The 19,442-nt window shown below is 40.4% G+C and overlaps 1 protein-coding gene across 2 annotated transcripts in view; it reads left to right on the top strand.

The window, feature by feature from the left end:
• Positions 1-19,442, top strand: part of UNC5C (unc-5 netrin receptor C) — a 243,144-nt gene that overhangs the window by 164,937 nt on the left and 58,765 nt on the right. For both annotated transcript variants that reach the window (XM_041484245.1, XM_041484244.1), the window contains exon 3: positions 8,729-8,872. In XM_041484245.1, coding sequence (XP_041340179.1) covers positions 8,729-8,872 — 144 coding nt within the window. The remainder of the gene's footprint in view (positions 1-8,728; positions 8,873-19,442) is intronic.

Genomic DNA, 19,442 nt, shown 5'->3' with positions numbered 1-19,442 from the left:
ACAACTCTGAAAACATGCTGGGTGGGGGAAGCAGACAGTAAATTCCCAGAGCTTCATCGCTGTCTGGAGAAAGTCACTTCACTTGACACACAGTGGACAAAGCTGCTTTGAAAGCAGCTGCTAGCCTTTTTCTTCTTTTCTTTTTAGTTTTCTTTTATTTTTTTTTTCAAGATACCCAGGTCACCTGTGAAATGCCATCCCCGGCATGCAGAACAATGACAAAAAATGATGGGGGTCTTAAACTTCTTCCCCAACCTGCTGTTCCTGCACATTGCAGACTAAAAAAATAGGAAAACAACTGCTGAGGAGGCTCCCGAGTGACCCCTTGTGTCACATTGAGACTGTCCTTGTTCCCACAATAGCTGCACCAGCCACTGAACTGTGTCATCACATCAAGTTCACAGAAATAAGGCATTTTCACATTGTCTTTGCTTCTCAAAGCCATGCAGAGTGGATGTGGTATATACGTACACGTGCAGATACATATTTTATATCTATAATATGTGTAAGTCGGTAAGTCAGTAAAATAAACAATTTGATCTATATTTTTATATATCAATTTACACACAAATCCATTTATTGTTCATCTCCCTTCCCCCCCTCGCCCCCCCCCCCCACCCCTCCCCTATGCAAGGGAATGTAAACACGCTGTTCAAAATTCAGATGTTCTCATTTGGCTTCCCAGATGTTTGAAGTTGAATAGATTTCTTTTTTTTTTTGTTGTTTTTTCATAATTTCCTCTGCTTCATCTTGTGAAGTGCTAAACCATTATTTCTTTTTGCCTGCACATTGAGATTCATCTGTAGGCTCTAAACTGCCTCAAAAGTGCTTCAATTTTGCATGAGCACTAAGCTGGGGACTGGGAAGCATTACCCACTGCTGAAGGCCCAGATCATTAAAAAGAGCATGTAAATCCACTGAACCAGAAATAAAAAGTGCACAGATCTTCTTTGTGAAGTCTCAACTGCTGCTTTAAGTAAAACATGAACCATTGGCATGTTTTTTTCCTGGCTCTTGAAAAAAAATAAACCAACACCTTTTCTCTGCTGCGTGTTCCTCAGTCAAAAGAAGGGAAGATTGGGCTATGACCCAAGAGCTGGAGCTGCTAAGAGCTCATACTCCTGCTTTTCTCTCTGGACAACCTGCGTTCTTTCCACCCCCTGTAAGTAGCACCAGCCAGGCAAGGAATTGTTTGGGGGTTGCCACCTGGGGTTTCTTAGTGTCAGGATAACTTTTGGGTCAAGATGCTTCAATACACAATTGTTTCTGCTTTTAGAGTTCAGCCTCTGTGAGTTCAGAAATTATGATTCCCATCGTTAAATGTAAATATATATTTATAGGGAGGTTTTCTTTGGAGTCCTGCTACACTGGAGCTTATTGCTTTTGTTCCAGGAAAAAGGAAAAAAAAATGTAGCAACTGTAGGCACATATTGTTGTAAGTGGAAGAGAACAATGAATTTTGAAGCAATTTGTACATATTTGCAAAAACTGCTGTCAACCAGAAAATAGCCTTCATTAAGAAACAAAGGGGGAGGTGTTTTTCTTTTCTCTCTGAACGGTTTGTAGGCTGAGAACAAGCAATCCAATGCTGTTCCAAGGTATTAAACAGCAGTAGTTCAAGGGTGATGCAAAGCAATCAGCTGCTGAGGTTGGCCAGGGGAGGAGTCGGCAGAGGGGCTATTCTACCTTCCCCAAGGGGACAAACCCACAGGGCTGTACTGGCCACCCCCACCATGCTGGCAGGGACCAGGGCACATGGTTTGTTTTCCACCAGCATCCAAGAACTCTGTTTTGAAATCTCCCCTGCGTCTTACACAACTTGATTCTTCCGTTGTTAATGGGAAAAGAACAAAACCACCTTGTTTTCACTGAAAGAAAACAAAATCCAAACAGAATGCATGTGCTTTAATTCCAGTTCAAAGTAAAATCCCTCTGAAGACAGTCCTTTGTAATTTTTGTGGGAGTCAGTCAGTTAAAAATATTAGGGGAGCTGGGATTTTAGCTTAACTCAATAATGTTAGGTGGTAATTAGATAACATAGGTAGGGGATGCAAGCCAGTGCAAACCTGACATGGGTTTTAGAGCAATCTTGACTTTATTATGCTGTTGCCTTCACCTGTGTTAATTTGAGTTCAGAATGTATCAGTTTCATAAAGAGAAAGTTATGAAGAGACCAAAAATAGCTGGAAGCCTTTAATTTAAATATTTAAGCTAATATTCGTGGAAAATTGTTTGTGATCTTCACACAGTTATTTCATATTTCCAGCCAGCCTCAATTTAGGTAAAAGCAGTATATTGAGACAAAACCAGGTGTAGGCAGTCACAGGGTGAAGGATTACTGGGTGTAAAAGCTGTTTATTCTTTTAAACTATTTCTGGATATCTATCTGTCTATCTGTCTTTTGTTAAGATTACAGGTACTCTATATAGAAAATAAGCTATAGGCAAAGTGTGCCATTCTGCAATCATCTCAGTCCCATTATGGGGCACAGAATACATTTTTCTCAGCAAGAACTTTAATATTTGAAGCTGTTCTTCTTGTGTATAGCCTATTTATTCATTTTTAAACATCAAATTCTATAGCTTAAGTACTCTGATATATTCTAGTGGAATAACTCCCTGACTGTGAGGGATCCATCTCTGCAAGAGGGTAAATAAATTTAAATTCCTGCACAGCACTGATTTTTATTTTTTTTTTTTAACCTTTCTGAAAAATTTACTTCACCAAGTAAAGCAAACAGACACAGGTTGTTTATAGCACCTGTGATGAACAATTAAATGAATTGAATGGGTCATTCCAGACTATCCATAAGTAAAAAGATCATAATTCTTGACTTTGGTTACTTATATTTTGCCATTAAAGGTAAAAGGACAAAAGACTGCATAAAAAGAAACCAATCTGTTTCCCTTTTATTTAATCTATTTACTGTCATACTACTTTGACTTATGGTCTTGGCCACTTTCATAAGGCAAAACTATGCTATTGTTTTAAGTGGTTTTTTGGTGAGACTTTGTTAAACTCTTAAGACAAATGAAGAATATGAGGAATGAAGTTTGATTCTATAGCAGCATGGGTGTTTTATGGGTGTGCAGAGGAATCCCCCTACCCAAGAACAGTTTTGCTGCTAGCTCCACAAAGCCTCTTTACATCAATCAGAAACGCTGTCCCTGCCCTCTGTGTCCCCTCTACACAGTGGAAAGGGACATTTGGGGTCTCACCTAGTCGGGGGAATCTGGGCCTGTCTAAGCAGGGAGGGAACCAACAGCACAAAACATCAGGTTTGTGAGGGTGGTCTGAGAACTGACTTTTCAAAATTGAATGTGTAAAGGGTTGCAAGTTACCTTTGTGAAAATGGGCTGTATTTCCACACTTACTGGCAGTGGCTGCGATATACCTGCCATCTATATGCTGGTATTGCTGCAATGTCTTTTTCCAGACCAGTAGGTCATAAAGTTCCATCTCTTGAAAAATGTGTTCTTTGGCGTATGTGATTACTAATTAATCAAATACCTTTTGGGCAAATGAAAGCACCAAAGCACAGAAACTGTTTGAATTACTTACAGAGAAAATAAACAAAGTATCCATGCATTTTCTTAGAGTTTTTGTCAGTGCAATTTAGTTTTGCATTTAAATAGTTCCTGTTTACTGTTCTGCCAGAGGGTTCAAACACATACCAATGTAGCACTTTCACCAAAATTGCTCTATCAAAGTCCTGAGGAGTATTTTCACAGGCCTTGGGTATTAATATCAAATGCCGAACAGTTATGACAGCCAAAATATATCAAAACAGTTTCTTGGCAGAATGATGCCCAGTGAGGTGTAGATATTAACTCTGTGACCTAGACTGACTCCAGGCTGAATAATTACATTTGATTAATTGATAATACTTTTCTGTTTTCTGATATTTATGTTGATCAATTATTTTCTTGTGAAGTCTTATATGGTCATAGAACCTTGAGAGGTTTTTGTTTCCCTAGAAAGAATGCATCTGATCAGCAAATCTGTTTCTTTCAAAATCATTGGGAAATTTGCCAGTTACTACAGTGGATGTGATATGGAAGCCATGAGTTATAACTGCAGTTATCAATAATCTGCCATAATATCTACAATTGCATTGCATTTGCATACATTAAAAAAGATAGCATTTGTGCCTCTGAAGACCAGATAATCTGCCTCACAGTTTGTATAGCCAGCTAAGTTAAACACTTGAGGACCGTGTGTATGAAGTGTGTCTTTGCCTTATTGTGTTTCTAGGATACAGTTATAATAAAAGACCGTGCATATAAGGAATGATTCCCTCTTCACACTTCCTTTTGCTCCATGAGGGATATTAACTTAGATTTTGATATACACCCTGAGCTAGTGCCTCTCCCTGTGCTTATTAGGAGTAGGCAGACTGAGAAAGATTCCTTCCACCCTCTGCCCTTCTCTGCCCATTAATCCCTCATAACCTGCAAATACAGAAATAAGTAAAGTTCTGGTTCCTTCCTACCCCTTTTCAGAGACCAAGTTGTATTAGGTCCAGAAATACATTTATTTTATTGAAATGAATAATTGAAAATGCTGTGCTAGTAAGTAGGCAAAAATTGTGACTATATTATAGACAACTTCTTAATTCTGGGGAATTGGACTGGGACATAATTGCAGACCAGTTATGACAAATGTCACCAGCCTTCTTCATTGCTATCCTCCATCCTAAACTGGACAGAAAACTAGTAGAACAAAAGAATATCTTAGACTGGTTGCTGTGCTTTAGGTCCAGCTGGTGACTGAGCCACACACAGCCACTCACTCCCATGTGGGATAGGACTGAGAATCCAGCAGGTAAAAGTGAGGGAGCTCATGGGTTGAGACAAAGGCAGTTTAATGGGCAAACCAGAAACTGTGCAATCAAAGCAAAACAAAACTTCAACATTTGGTAGGCAGGCAGGTGTTCCCAGGAAAGCATGGCTCCATCACAGGTGACTTTGCAGGACAAATACCACCACTCTGAACATCTTCTTTATTCTTCTCTCAGCTTTATATGCTGAGCATGTCAGGGATATCCCTTTGGTCAGCCCTTTGTGGATTTATAGAAGGAACCAGTCAAGCATTCTAGCTGCCCACATTGCTATCATTTCCCTTCTACTCTGTTTGTTATGGCATTGCTTGAAATAGGAAGATCCTGACTTCTTGTGGGTTGTTCCACCATCTAAGTTATTAGTATGTAATTCTGGAAATGTGCAATTTACTCAAGTGTTCAAAAAAGACCCCACATTTATGCTGTGTATCTTCACCTGCTATATATCTTAGCTGTATAAAGAACTACACTGAAAAATTCAATGTATTTCTAAAGAAGAAGGTAAGGTAGAGGATTTACCCTTCTGTGAGAAGCTGACATTTTTTTACTTAGCACAGTGACAAAGTTCAGTACCAGGTAGGTATATGATGCATAAATTATTGTTTATCTCTTAGTCTGTCTTGTCCTAAGTGTATTTGAGCAAAACACAAGGACTCATTTTATTAAGCAACTTCTAATTTTGCTCTCAGAGATTGTGCACTCACTTATAATCAAGCAGTTTGATAAACAGTTGCCTGAATGAGAGGTGCAGTATGCCCCATTGTCTGAAAATATTGAGACATGGGTTTTTCTGCTTTTTTTCTCCTTTTTCCTTTTTTTTTCTTTTCCATTCCTCTAGCTAATTTTCTTTAGTGTAGAAGGCAAAGCAGGTCCAACAGAGATAAGATGAAGATCTCTGTTTGAAGTCATCATGCAAGGGTTTTCCTGCACTTGGTCCCCATGGGAGATGGATAAACAATACACTCCTGAATGAAAGCAGACAGAGTGTGCCAGCTCCTCTGTGAAATCTGATGTACAGCAGTGTGTCAGCTGGTAACAAGGCAGTCGCTATCTGAGATATCTCAGCAAATTGCAGTGTTTGCAATATGGCCTAGAAAGGGATTTTCTGTTTGGGGTGATGTTGGAGGGTGCTAGCAGAAGGATTAAGATTGTGAATTGGTACAACAAGGGAAACATGTCTCCTTGTGCTTGCCCCAGGGTCTGAGGGTGGGTGTGGTTCAGCAGGTGCGGGTTTTCTCCTAAATCAGCATTGCTGTTTGTGCAATAAGGCGCCAGTGGGTTGTGCTGGGAAGCAATGGTGTAATCAAATCTCCAAGTTCTGGCCATGGGTCCTGTTATCCCAGATGATCTTGTGGCACCACCAACTGGTTTAATATATTTTGAACTCCAGGAAGCATATTTTACCTATTTTACCTTAGAGATCAAGACACAATGATGTTTTTTACTTGTAAGCAGAAAGAGGTAGAATTTATTTGCTATGGAAAGAAGGTGTGCATCTCTTTGGTCATGGCAGAACTGTTGATACTACTCAAAGACCAAATTACTTTACCTACTCACAGTGATCCCAAAAGACATTACGAGGAGTAGCTTGTTATTTTGAATTAGAAAGCATCTCAGGAGGTCCAAGATAAAAAGTTCTGCTGGTGCATTCATAAGGAGCAGCTATTTATAGTATAATTTTGTATCTTCCACAGACAATAAGAAAACAGCATTTGTGTCCTGAATGTTAAGGCTATTTCATAATCATTATTAACTAGTATGGTCATTATGAGCATGCTTGTTTTGGCCCTTGGGTAGCAAAGTTCACTGCTCCATCAAGCTCTGTCATAATCAGCCTTATTATAAAAACATAATATTGTAACCTTCAAAAGCTCCCTGGGCTAGTGCAGTAAAAACTGGGAGACTGAGCTGAAGTAATCTTTAGGCTAGCAGCAGTTGCACTGGGAAAATATAACAATTTTTGTGGCTGTAAAGTACATGCTCCTCCCCACCCTCTTCATGCTCTTCTCACCAGGACAAAAGCTATCCCTCAGACCCCTCTTGGAGCCAAATTAGCTCATCAAAGCAAAGTAAGTTTATAACACAGTACTCACTGCATATCAAATTCCCATGCACTGCTTTGATTTCCATTCTTTGGAGTGCTGTTACCATATTTTGAGTATTTTATTTCAAAGAGAAGAGCTATTAAGTGTTTCCCCCAAAGAAGCTGATTATTCAATGGCTAAAGATGTCAAGGATAAAATGAAATAAAATGGGAGCTGGGCTGTGATAGTCTCTAGCAGGAAAATACATCTCATTAGAAGGCATTCCCACCAGAGAAGTCTGTGGTGTTACATGCCTTAATTCCTTTCTGCTGCTAGGTTGTTACCCAAATTTGGGATGCAGGCAGCATGCAGCCGCAGTGACAGTGCACAACTGTGTGCAAACAGTAATTAATCACTGGCTCCCTGAATGGAGCCTGTGTGAGGCTGGAGGCAAATCAAAGGGCTGGCCTGGTTTCCAGCGCTTGAGGAACACGCCATGCTGTACAAATGGGAACATTCACATTATGAATATCCCCTTGTAAGCCCTGTGGCTGGAGGCTGAGGGTAGCTGGCCTCCACAGGCTCAAGTCTGTGCTCAGCTGAAGGACCTGCCCTTTGGTGTTTGGTGATGGGGACAAACTGTGAATGCTCTGATCCAAGGATAATTCAGTTCAGTTTCCTGGCAATTTGAAAAAGAAAATCAATCTCACTACACAAAAGATTTGTATGTGAATTTATATATTCAAGGCTGTTTGCAAGAGTGCATCTTTGAAATGGCAATGGTGTTCTCTACAGGCAGATATGCATTAGAATTTTATCGATACTTTGACATCATCAGCAAAGAGAAAATATGCTGAGAAAAGGTGTAAAAGCTTTCTCCCACCCCCACCCAGTAATTAAGAGTCTTTAGACCAGGAAGTGCATTTTGAAGCAGAGAAGGGGGTTGTGTCAGTGTGAAACACAGTGGTTGTCATTAGAGAATCTACACATTTTGCCAGCGATGCTCACAGTGGTGTCTGAGACATCGCAAAATTTCCTTGCACTTAGAAGAAGCAAAAAGGCTTCCCCAGAGAGAGCACTGTGTGGGAAATGTGGGCAAATCTCGGTCTGCTTGGAAGGATGGCAAGTGGGTCACTGTCCTCATGGGTGCAACTGTGGGTTTAGGGGAGGGTTGTGCTGAGATGGGTTATGGAGGGCAGGGCCAGAGAGACTGTCAGGCACTGAATAGTGTTTCACTGTCTTATAAAATCCCTTTAAAAATATCCCAATATCTGCAGCATATATGACAGTAGGTAGTGCCCATCTTGCAGCTCGCAATAACCATACTGCAGCACATGTGCTCATCATTACAAAGTATCAGGACATTTTCTACCATCCTAAAATCCATTCTCCTAGCAGCTCAGTGTCACAGTGAACAGGACTTCTCCCTGTGCTGTGTCTGTGTAGCAAAAAGAGATGAAGTACAAAAGGGCTAAGGAAGTCATATAAATTGAATGATTATGTGGTTTTAAGATATATCAAAATGAAACTGGTCTGGAATGTCCCTTGATGTAAATTGTCCTAGAGATGTGGTACAATTTATATTAGCTGAGGTGCTGTTCCTCCAATTTGTCTAAAATACATGCTGTATGTGATGAAAGTCAAAAATCTCAGCAATTAGTTTTTCACTCACCCACATCTCTCATTATGCAGATAAAGTGGGAGCTTCTTTCTCTTTGCATCCTTATGACAGTCTGCGTTGCTGTGTAGATACTTGTAGAGAGCTGTAAGGTCTCCCAGCAACTTTGCAAGCAAATATGTGCAACTACACTCATTTTCTGTCCAGTAAGGCCAACACTAACCAGTGTTCCTTGCACCCTGGCAGGTCTGATTGTCCGGGAGGTCAGCATCGAGATTTCCCGGCAGCAAGTGGAGGAGCTCTTCGGGCCGGAGGATTACTGGTGCCAGTGCGTAGCCTGGAGCTCCGCCGGCACCACCAAGAGCCGGAAAGCCTACGTCCGCATTGCATGTGAGTGCTCGGGTGTGCAGCTGGGGGATGGTGCTTAGCTGAGGAGAAGTGCAAGCTCTGCCATTTCAGGGAGGTTTTTGGTTTCCAAGCACTCTGTATTTTGTGCAGTTATTGATGCATACTGAAACTGAGGTCTTCAGAAATATTCACAAGAGTTTCAGTTTATTCTCTTAAGAGCTAAACCTCCTTCTCCTATGTGTGGCACCAAAACCAGTGTTTATTGAGTACAGCAGTTTTGTGTCCCCATAAAAGTGCCTGAAGCTAATGAGTAGGAGCCTTAACAAAGCAAGCTGTGGAAAGAGGTGTGATAGCTATTCTTTTCACAGAACAGAATGGTTGAGTCTGGGAGGCACCTTTGGAGGTCATCTGGTCCAACCATTGGCTCAAACCAGGGACACATAAAGCCAATTACCCATGACCATCTCCAAATGCCTTTTGAATATCTCCAACAAAGGAGACCCCACCACCTCTCTTGGTAACCTATGCCATTACTCTGTCACCCTCACAATGAGAAAGTGATACGTGATGCTGAGAGAACTTTCTGTGTTTCATCTTCTTTCCATTTCATCTGGTCCCATTGCTGGGCTCCACTTAAAAGAGCCTAGCTGTATCTTTGTTGTACTCTCCCATCTGGTGAATGGGATCCCTCTGAGCCTTCTCTTCTCCAGGATGAACTGCCCCAGCTCTCTTGGCTTTTTCTTGTAGGAGAGATGCTGCTGTCATCTTTGAGGCCCTTTGCTGGACTGCCTCCAGTTTGTCCATGTGTCTCTTGTACTGGGGAGTCCAGAACTGGTCCTAGCACTCCAGATGTGACCTCACAAGGGCTGAATTAAGGGACAGGATCAGCTGCCTCACCTGCTGGCAATACTTTTTTTCCTAACACAGCCCAGGATATCATTAGCCTTATTTGCTAACATTTGCTACATTTCTCACTTATTGTCAGCCTGGTGTCCACCAGGACACCCAGGCTCTTTTCTGTAAAGCTGAAAATATGTATCACTGCAGTCAGATAATAGAGCTGCTGTTTCTTAACAAAGAAAAAAGTGTGTGTTTAGCATATCATGTGATCAGATTGGTAATATGAATTTGAAAGTGGTCATCTGAACCCCAGGATTTCATTATTATTATTCATGGCTACTAGCCTCAGTATTTATTTGGAACCATTCCCAGCTTAGACCCCAAGAACACAGGGCAACCAGTTCCCTGAAAACAGTTCTTCATTTTACTGTACAAATATTTAATGTTCATTAATTTTCAAAGAGGTGCTTTTCTTTGTAATAGAGTAATCACACTGGGGACTCCCATTTCTCTTTCACATGATGAAATACTGTTCTGTATAATAGGAACAAAATATATCATCTAGAATTGCCTTTCTTCCGCTGCTTTCCACTCGGCAAAAACACATTTTGTGAGAAAAGGTCATTGGAAGTTGGATTTGCAGCATACTTATATTTCCTGCACTGTGCCTAACAATTTATAATAGGATAAGAGAATTCTTCCAGCCAAATAAACCTTTTTTACAGGCACATTAGAAGGAGGACTCTCTGTCATTATAACTCTCCATTAAGGGCTTGATTCTCCTTCTGTTCTTGAGAAACTACTACTTGGTTAAATCCTCATAGAGGAGGTACCTTCTGTGTAAACATCCAGATACAAATCTCAGAGGTGTTATTTAAATACCCATTTTTGAATGCTTTTAGTCCAAGTAAAATAGGAAATAGGAACCTGTACTTTTAAGTATAGGCCTGCTCTCAGAGAAGAATTTCCCCAGGGCTAAGGGGAATTAAGATTATTGTACAAGACAGTCTTCCTGCAGAAGCAGAAATGCCATTACGCGTGTGCATATTGCTTTCCCGTTGCAGGAAGCTTTTCAAAACTTTGAGGATTTTCCTTTTTTGCAATGAAACAAAAGAGAGTGGTTTAAATTCTTTTTTTCTTCCTAGCAGTGAGCACTTCAGAGAGGCTTAGCAATGTTTGAACAGGTTTTTTAGATTATGACTCTGCAGTTAATTCATTCAGTAGATTCACATGTCTGGTAGCCCCTGACAGATGACCATTAAATCAACACAGCTTGGAAGTACTTTATATATACTAAAGTGTGTTTTACTTGATATTTAAGTAACTTTTGTGTCCTGGGATACCTCTGTACCTAATTCCTATATAACACATAATCATTTTGTGTCAATGCAAGTTATTTTATATCAACTGGCATTTCTTCCCAGGTGTACACATTTCTGTTGAAGGTGCTCATAATACAGAGTTTGCTTATTTTTCTTACTATATTTTGGAAAGAGGAGAACAATCAGTTCAGTGATTTTTCCAGAGTCTCAGTGGCTTTTTTTTCCCCCCAGAAAAGTCTAATTAAATAAACACTGGGGAATTTTAGATGCCTGTAACTTAAATGTGGCTTTGTATTTTACTGAAGTTTTTTAACCTCTTGTCCCTGAATTTGGGGTTCTTGGACAGCTGTGACACAGGCAAGTCACTTAGAGTCCTTGGGATTAAGGGATGAAGTATGAGTCCTTCAATCAGTGCATTTTAAACCAGCAAAAAAAGCACATTCTGTGGAAAATTTTCCATGCACAGATTTCTATAAATTTGTCAGGTAACTCCGACCTACTTTTTGGGAACTCAGGAAGATGATGTGGGGAATATGCCTTTCTTTCCGATGTCATTTGGTCTGCAAGACCAAAATGTTTTAAATTCTGTTACACCAACTCTCATCTGTATTCATAACTTTGACTTGTTAGGACTGAATCGGTGCTGGCAATAAAAAAAAATTGTGTCATAATAAACTTTCAACACAGCTGGTTAAGTATTCTGATGGTTACACAGTGTGCCAGGAGGCTAGGATAAAATGTAGGTTCTATGCAGTATTTATTAATCCAGGAAACCAAGGATGTCCAAATCTTAAGAGAGACAGAAGAATCCATCTCTCCACATCAGTCTGTAGCTATAGCTGCTTATTTGTCACCAGTGCAGTCTTCCCTTTTAATTGGCACAAGAGTGAGCACTGACACCTTTGGGAAAGGTGAGGGGCCAATGGAGCATGTAAACTGCTTAAGTGGAATTATTTATCTTAATACCTGAACCTGGTGATTTTATCTTGACAGGTACAATTGTAGCATATCTAGCCACATCTAGCACATTAGGAAAAGCTTCTCTCCTCTTTCTCTCTTTCCCCCTGCCCCCATCTCCCTCTCCTCTCTCTCTTCTTTCTCCCTCTCCCTGTTCATTTCCTTCACCTTTTCTCCTTATCTGCTTTGTTTTTTCTCCTTTATGTCCTATTCTGGAATTATTGTGTCCTCTCAAGGGCTGGAGCTGCACTCCATTAAAACAAACAAACAGAAAAATAGCACCCAGCATCACTGTTCACTGAGCGTGTAATAGAATTAACTGAAAAGTAATTTGAAAGTGTGAAAAATGTGCATCCTGGAAAAGCAGCTTGTGTTTGTTTAATACAGGGTCAGGCATGTGTCAGAAAGTACATAACAACCTGGTCAATGAAAGTTCTCTGTGAAAATCAATTGCAACGTTGCTTTGACCAAGAGCTTTAGTTATTCAGGAAAGAAATGATCTATAAATATGGACTGAAGATGCTGCTGGTGTTCAAAGGTTGCCCATGCTGGCAATACAGACAGGAAAAGAGCCTGAGTTTAAAGACAACATTCCAGCTTCCTTAAGTGTTCAGGGTATTTAAAACAAATCACTGTTGCACTCCTAGGTCATGTGTGTGCTGGGAAATTACTCCCTTCTGTGCAGACTGTTTCTGCAAAGGCATGTCTTTCCTGTTTCACGGAATTCATTGTCTTGGGGCATCGGTCTCCCCATGAGAGCAGAGCTGAGCATTTCATCTTGTTGAACCAGCAGATTTGTTGGGATTCATTTTCACTTTGCCATTTTAGATATATCAGAAATCAACAAAGTAGTGTCACCTAATGTATGTATCTTGGTGGAGCTGAAAAGATACAATACATTTTTGAAGATATTTGCTTAGGAAAGCGCTAAAACACATTTCCTATTTATTCACACATTGCTGATTTATTCTAGGCAAATCCTATGAGGAGCTTTAGAAGTCACTAATATGTTTTGATACAGTTTTCCTGCTCAATTAAAAAATTTTCCTGTTGTGGAGGGAGAGAGAAAGAAGGGATTTTGGGCAGCTTTACCTTCAGCTGTGAAAAATGCAACTGAATATAAAGTTTTAATGTGAATGTTCTGTAACAGAGTGCTGTCATTGAGCAGATAAAACCTAACAGGGCAAAATTCCTGTTAAAACAATGAATGAGATCTGAACCTGTGTAACCAAAAGTAGAGTTAAACCCACTGGAACATACATCTGATAAAGACTAAACAATAGCTGCAGGATTTGACCTAATTTTTAGATCAGATAATAAAGGGGTGGCTAAGACAAATTGCTTTGAGCCCCCGTGCATAGAGCAAACTCTCTTTTCATTTGCACCACTTTGGTGTTGCTGTAGCTTCAGTGTCTTCATGATGTTAACCCATGCTCTCCTTGAGAAAATATAGTAAAAATTCAAGCCCTAAATCTGCTCCCAGGTTTTGGATTTGTTGCACATTTATGAGAAAATAGAAGCTTTTTCTGTAATTTCTATTTCCTGATCTTTTTTTGGTGTAATGAATGTGAATAGTTTATTCTTTTCCTTTATTCATTATCTTAAAATCAGAATTTAAAAAAAAAACAAGAAAAAAAGATTTTTAAAAGTCCTGATGTAGTAAGAAACTGTGCTTGTTAATATTTTTTTCATAATTTTGTACTAGTTTCCCACGTACTTATCTGAAAGCCTTTATTCTCCCAGACATTTTTTCAAAGGCATGCAGTTAATATATGCATGTCAGATCCTGTATACTGATAAGATAAATGCAGTACAGAAAATTAGATTGGTTCATCTGATGGTTTATCTCGACTTACAAGGGGTTTGCAGTTATGCAGAGGAGCAGATATGAAAAACAATCACATATTCTTTACTGATACTTGTTTATCTCACCTTGTAGTGCTGTGGCCCGTGCTCCATGGCACATGGCTGCAGTGCCTTTCTTCCCTCTCGTCTCATACCTGATCCAAGCAGAGCTGTGAGGACACGTTCTGCAGCCACTAAAGCATTAGAGCCCTTTGCAATAGGAACAAAGTTGGGTGGATATTGAGATAAGCAGAAGGGAGCTAGGAAGGTCAACAACTGAAAGTGTTAATGGGAAGGTACATCCAGGATATCCACTATTAAAAAAGAACATTAAAATGTGGTTTGTGTACTTTGGCAAGTGTGTGAGAGTTAGCAGAGATAGGACCTTAATTCCTTCCTTCCTTGTGTGCCATTTAAGTTGCTACTAATCAATATCTGCTGCTTGGAGTTAATAAAGGGATGATGAGGCATGTGGTCTTGAGCTGAGATTACTGAAGAGCAGCAGATTACAGAAAGGGCAGCAGAGATGTTAACTGTGCATTTAGCATATGCAGTCCTACCTACCTCTCTGCTTGTGCTCCTGAAAAGCACGGTTCTGTACCACTTCCCAAGTTAGCAGGCGTGACCACTCCCAAATTTAAGAATGCAGTTGCAACAGTAATAAATAGAAATTACGTTGCACTGTATGGAAGAGCCAAGACTCTGTAAATTACGGTGGACCTGATGTTTGCATTGCTTCAGAAACAAAAGGAAACTCCTTTACTGAATTGACATCAATTTAATCCCTCTGTAGGAGCTTTGAGAATATCCTACATACACTGTCATATCTAATAAATTATCATCTTTCAGTACAGTCTGATTAGGGCCTTAGTTTTGATAGATCCAGCCAGGAAGATAATAAATTTTTGCTTGTATTTTAGTAGTCACCAGACAGCTGTGTGAGTTATGTTAGTGCATCAGAAGAGCAACAACAAAACACCACTTACACAAAGAGTTTTCAGTTTTAGTGTTTCAGTGTCTTGTAAATTCAATTCTACATGTGAATTGTAACGCACACCTGATGTTTCTAATGCCTGTCTTTCGTACCTTTAGCACACCTGTCATGTAAAAAGTCACCTGTTGAGGTTAGGTCATTTGAACATTATATTTAGATTTATTTGAAAAACAAGAACTTAGGAGTTCATCTTCAATCACCAAATAAAATAATGAATAGAAGTAAGTTTATAAGTTGGTTTTCAGGTTAAGCTCACAATAAAATATTGAGCTATCAAGTAAAAATAGAAGAGGAGGAAAACAGTGTGATCAACTTACACCTGGGAACCCATCTGCTCAGTGAATTCTTGACAAAATTTGTTTACTTATATTTTTTACAGTTGTTTCAATACCAAATGTGTTGAGTGGGTCATTCTTCATTATAAGCATAGCCCACAAGGAAGCTGGGTTGCAAAAGACTGTTTAGTCTTACGAGCACCTGGCTGAATTAGCTTGGAGCTAAAGAGAGGGGAAAGAAATGGTTTTCTTGCATATCTGTAAGCAGTGAGTCTCTAGAATCATTGGGGTATAGTGTTATCCCCAGCTGGCAGCAGATGCCATTGACAGAATTAGGGCTGGCCAGTCTGCACCTCCCATTTGTTCAGGCTGAAAATACAAAGGAAATAAAAGAGGAGAGAAGGTCCTGAGCTCATGCAGAGTGTCTTGCAGATTGTAGCCTGGCAAGCAAAGGATGTTCCTTGCCTCGTTCTGTAGCTCAGGTCAGTAGATAGAGCAGCCTGCATCCCCAAAACAAGGTGTGCACTTCCAGGAAGCTGCTGCAGTTCCCCTCAGCAGCTGGACCATGGAAGCCCATGCTTCCTGGCTATGTGGGCCACCAGAGGGCTACAGACAAGCCCAGTTTAAGCTGCAGGCTGCCAGGCATCTTAGGAAAGGTGGAAGTTCCACCATCCGTGATTTTCCTCTCCAGATTGAGAAGGTGGCCATGTCAGCCTCGTGGTGCTGCAACATTAGGACTGGCCAGAAGTGAAACAGCCCCTGCAAAAAAGGAAAGAGTAGCACAGAGTTGTGTCTGGAGCATTAAGACAATTCTGAGGTGTTGACTTATTTTCTCAGTCTTCAGCTTCAGCTGCTGAAGCGTGGGCCAGCTGAGAGCACAGCCCTGTCCAGCTGCAGTCCCATTATGTGAGCAGCAGTGCTCTGGAGGAGGGCAGGCGGCTTTGATCAACGCCCAGCGTGCAGCTGGTACAGCAGGGGATCTGCAGGGCAAGACCCCACACTTAGAAAAGCCATTGATAGAGGTTGCAGAGGGATCCTCTGGGTTACAGACTGATGACACTCCTGCGATTGTCTCACTGGAAATCTGGTTTGATCTAATTAATAACAGAGCTGGAACCACACAAGAACAAAATGGAAAAAAAAGAGGTTTTTGTACCTAACCTTTCCATTGCTTACCCACCAGTGCGATCGATCCCCTTGCAAAGGTCACAAACTCAGCTGTGAACATTAAAGCAAGGCCAAACTATGCCTGACAGGGCAGGGTTCCTTACATTTAGATTTGCAATTCAGTATTTAGTAGCTTTTTTTTTTGAAGCAAAAAGGTGTCTCTCAACTGTATCCACATTGTGGAAAGTGATGGAAGAGGAAGAGACCAGATTTACAATATTATTAGTCATGTTTCTGGAACTAAGAATAAGCTAGCCAAGTATGGGAATAAATGCACTGAGATGTGTTTTCACAAGCATGTGGATTCTCTTTTACTTTATAAAACATCAGTGGCATTTTACCAGTCCTTTCCCAGAATTATTTTTCTGTTTGTGTCTTCTTATTAGGCCAGGTAAAATTAAAATAGAATTGAACCTTGCCTCTTTAGAACACTCTCAGGGGAAGAAGGTAGACTTGAAATTTTGGTTATGTATCACATATTGGTCCTCTAATAGCAGCTAAAATTTTACCAAGCCATATTCACTTTTTCTCTAGTGTTTTTATTGTATTTTTTGCTTTTGATGTGTTTGGTTTTATATGTATGTCTGTATATACTTACCTATATAAAGCAAGCTATCTTCTATATGGAAATGCATACTTTTTTGGAGGTCTTTTCACATTCCTAAACCTTGTTTCTCTGAAAACACACACTGAACATATTTCTCTCAATGGCCATATTTAATACGACAGCTGTATAGAAAAAAAATGTGTCTTTTTTTATTTTTGTGCTCTTAAATCTTGCTCATATTCTCTTGCTCATATTCTGTTTGTTCAGATCCTGTTCAGTAAACAGGAGGAAAGTTGATGTTGGAGTTACTAGAAGAAGAGAGTCTAAAAGGTCTACCAAGGGCAGAAATCCATCTTTCCCTGACAGTAATGCTGCCTTGTTCTGTTTGTCTGGTTTGCATCTAATTCCTGGCTGACAAGTGTCCGTTTTTCATGCTCATTCATTAGTCACCCTTGCATTAGCACCACATTGAAGTGCCTGGTCTGCCTCTTATCACATTTCTGAGAAATGATAAAAGATATCCTTATAGTTTTACCCACCCACACATCACAGTAAAAACCCAGAACAACAAAGAGATAAAATATATTTGATTAAAAAAAAATAATAGGGTTGTTCTTCGTTCTTTCTTAGAAGCTGACAGGTAGAAAAGGAAGGGGGAAATGACTTCCTGTATAATCTATTACCTCTCACAGGAAAAAAAAAATGCAACTTCTGAGTGTTTTGTAAGACAAAAATGTGTTAAACATATAATGAAGTCATTAAGCAGTGCATCAAAAATGAGATCTAATGCCCCTTTGTCTAAAAAGCATAGCAATTCAGAAGTAAAGTTAACAACATGGTGTTCACTGAGAGTCTGATTTCCCATTACTTTATTTCAGTTTTATGCTTATGAAAATTCTCTTGTTTCCATGTAGCTCTTATGCAGCCTTATGTCCTCACCAGAGAGGGTTGTGCAGAGTATTTCAGGAGTCTTGGAGGGAAGTGTCACCATAAGTATGCTGTAAACGTGCTGCGATATATGCCACAAGAGCCCCCTCTGAATTTACTAGGGCTGTGCCTTAGTAAGGAAAATAGTCTGGCTCAAGGTGGCAGACCAGAATTTTAATTGCTGCCTTGGGTTTCTTTTATGAACACAGCCTTGAAGGGAAGGCAGAGGTGGGGTAAAACAGCTGGTGGGAGTGCAGACTGTTACCTGAGCCTGGCAGTGACAGCCCTACCTGAGCTGGCAGTGACATCCCTCTAGTCAGAGAGCAGGTGAAGGACAGGATGGGCCCTTCAGCACCACTGTCCACCCTGGCTCACTGCACTATGGGGAATATTACCTGCAGAAGGCGAGGAAGGGCATTGCTAACACCAGCAATATAGGGTTATTCTACATTACCAAACTAATAATGGAAAGAAAGTGCAGCTGCCTTTCTCTCTTGTCCCTCCTATGGAAGGTAAGGGTAGGGAAGGTGCTCTCTCAGCATCTCAGTAACAGGGCTGCTGCCCACATGAGACTTTAATAATGCACACTGCCTCCTGACAGAGAAGTCCTGATCCAGAATGAATCAAATGTTTTATTGATTTGCTTTTCCAAGTATATTTTTTGAAGATTGTTAAAGCTTCTTTGGGATGTATTTTATTAGTCTCTTACCATTCTCTGGGAAAATTAATCCCTTCTGTCCCCGCTCACAAGCAATTGTAACTTACATGACACTCTGAGAAATTGAAAAGTGTTATTGAAAATACTCTGCTTGGGAAAGATGCAAAGTCCCTCAGTACATTAGCAAGCTCACCCACTCCCAGCTGACAGTGTGATGACTATAATTGTTAAATGGCAAAGGAAGCTGAAGATTGGAGAATTAGGAGGATGTCATTGTTACCCACAGAAATCATAGCAAGGGCCGTAGAGAAAAAGCAGTCATTTCAAAACCCCGTGCTGTGCAAGCAGGGTGTTTCATGATAGTTACAGCAGATGAGAAAGATGTTTGTCTAGGCCCTTTGCTTCATCATCAGTTAAAAACCCATCTCGTGTGTGTCACAACCAGCCAACCTTATGCTTGGTTAGGTCAACTAACCATAAGTGCCCTGCACTGTTGCCATCCAGAGCCATTTGTGGGTGACATGGCTGCTGTGGGAGGTGGTGGGATAAAGCTGTGAACACGTGGGAGGAAGCCAACAGGATATAAGAGCTCCTAGTCTTGTAAATACACAATTATGTACTTTCACCCCTGCCAAATTAGTATCATTTACTCAATAGTATCTAATGGCTCCTTTGAGAACATTACTGCCTGTTATGTCAAAGGCTCTACTCAGTGTATTTTTAGTTTGTGGATCATTGAAATGCTTGAACCCAACAGTGCCATTAGAGCATCCTCCCACAGCAAAGCCCTGTGGGTGGGGCAGCCAGGAGAGCAGGGGTCCCAGAGAGTTCATCTCACCTGCAGCAGTGCCACTGCAACTGTTCCCAGGGAAAAGGGGCTGTTCATACCCAGCAATTCCAGCTGTTGGTGACAAAGATATTAAAGGGGGATTTTTTTACTGTTATTACACATTTCTAGATTAATGCTATTTACTTTTGCATGCACTAAAACTTGGGGATTTTTCTAAAGGCAAGTGCTTTATGAGAGAGATGATTATTGTGCACGTGAGGCAATGTAGAACTAGAGCTCGGTTAAATATT

Source organism: Pyrgilauda ruficollis, unplaced genomic scaffold (assembly GCF_017590135.1).
Source record: "Pyrgilauda ruficollis isolate IOZ18807 unplaced genomic scaffold, ASM1759013v1 scaffold65, whole genome shotgun sequence".
In the NCBI taxonomy this organism is placed as follows: domain Eukaryota; kingdom Metazoa; phylum Chordata; class Aves; order Passeriformes; family Passeridae; genus Pyrgilauda; species Pyrgilauda ruficollis.
Note: the sequence above shows the minus strand (reverse complement) of the source record. Positions and strands in the feature narration are given on the sequence as shown.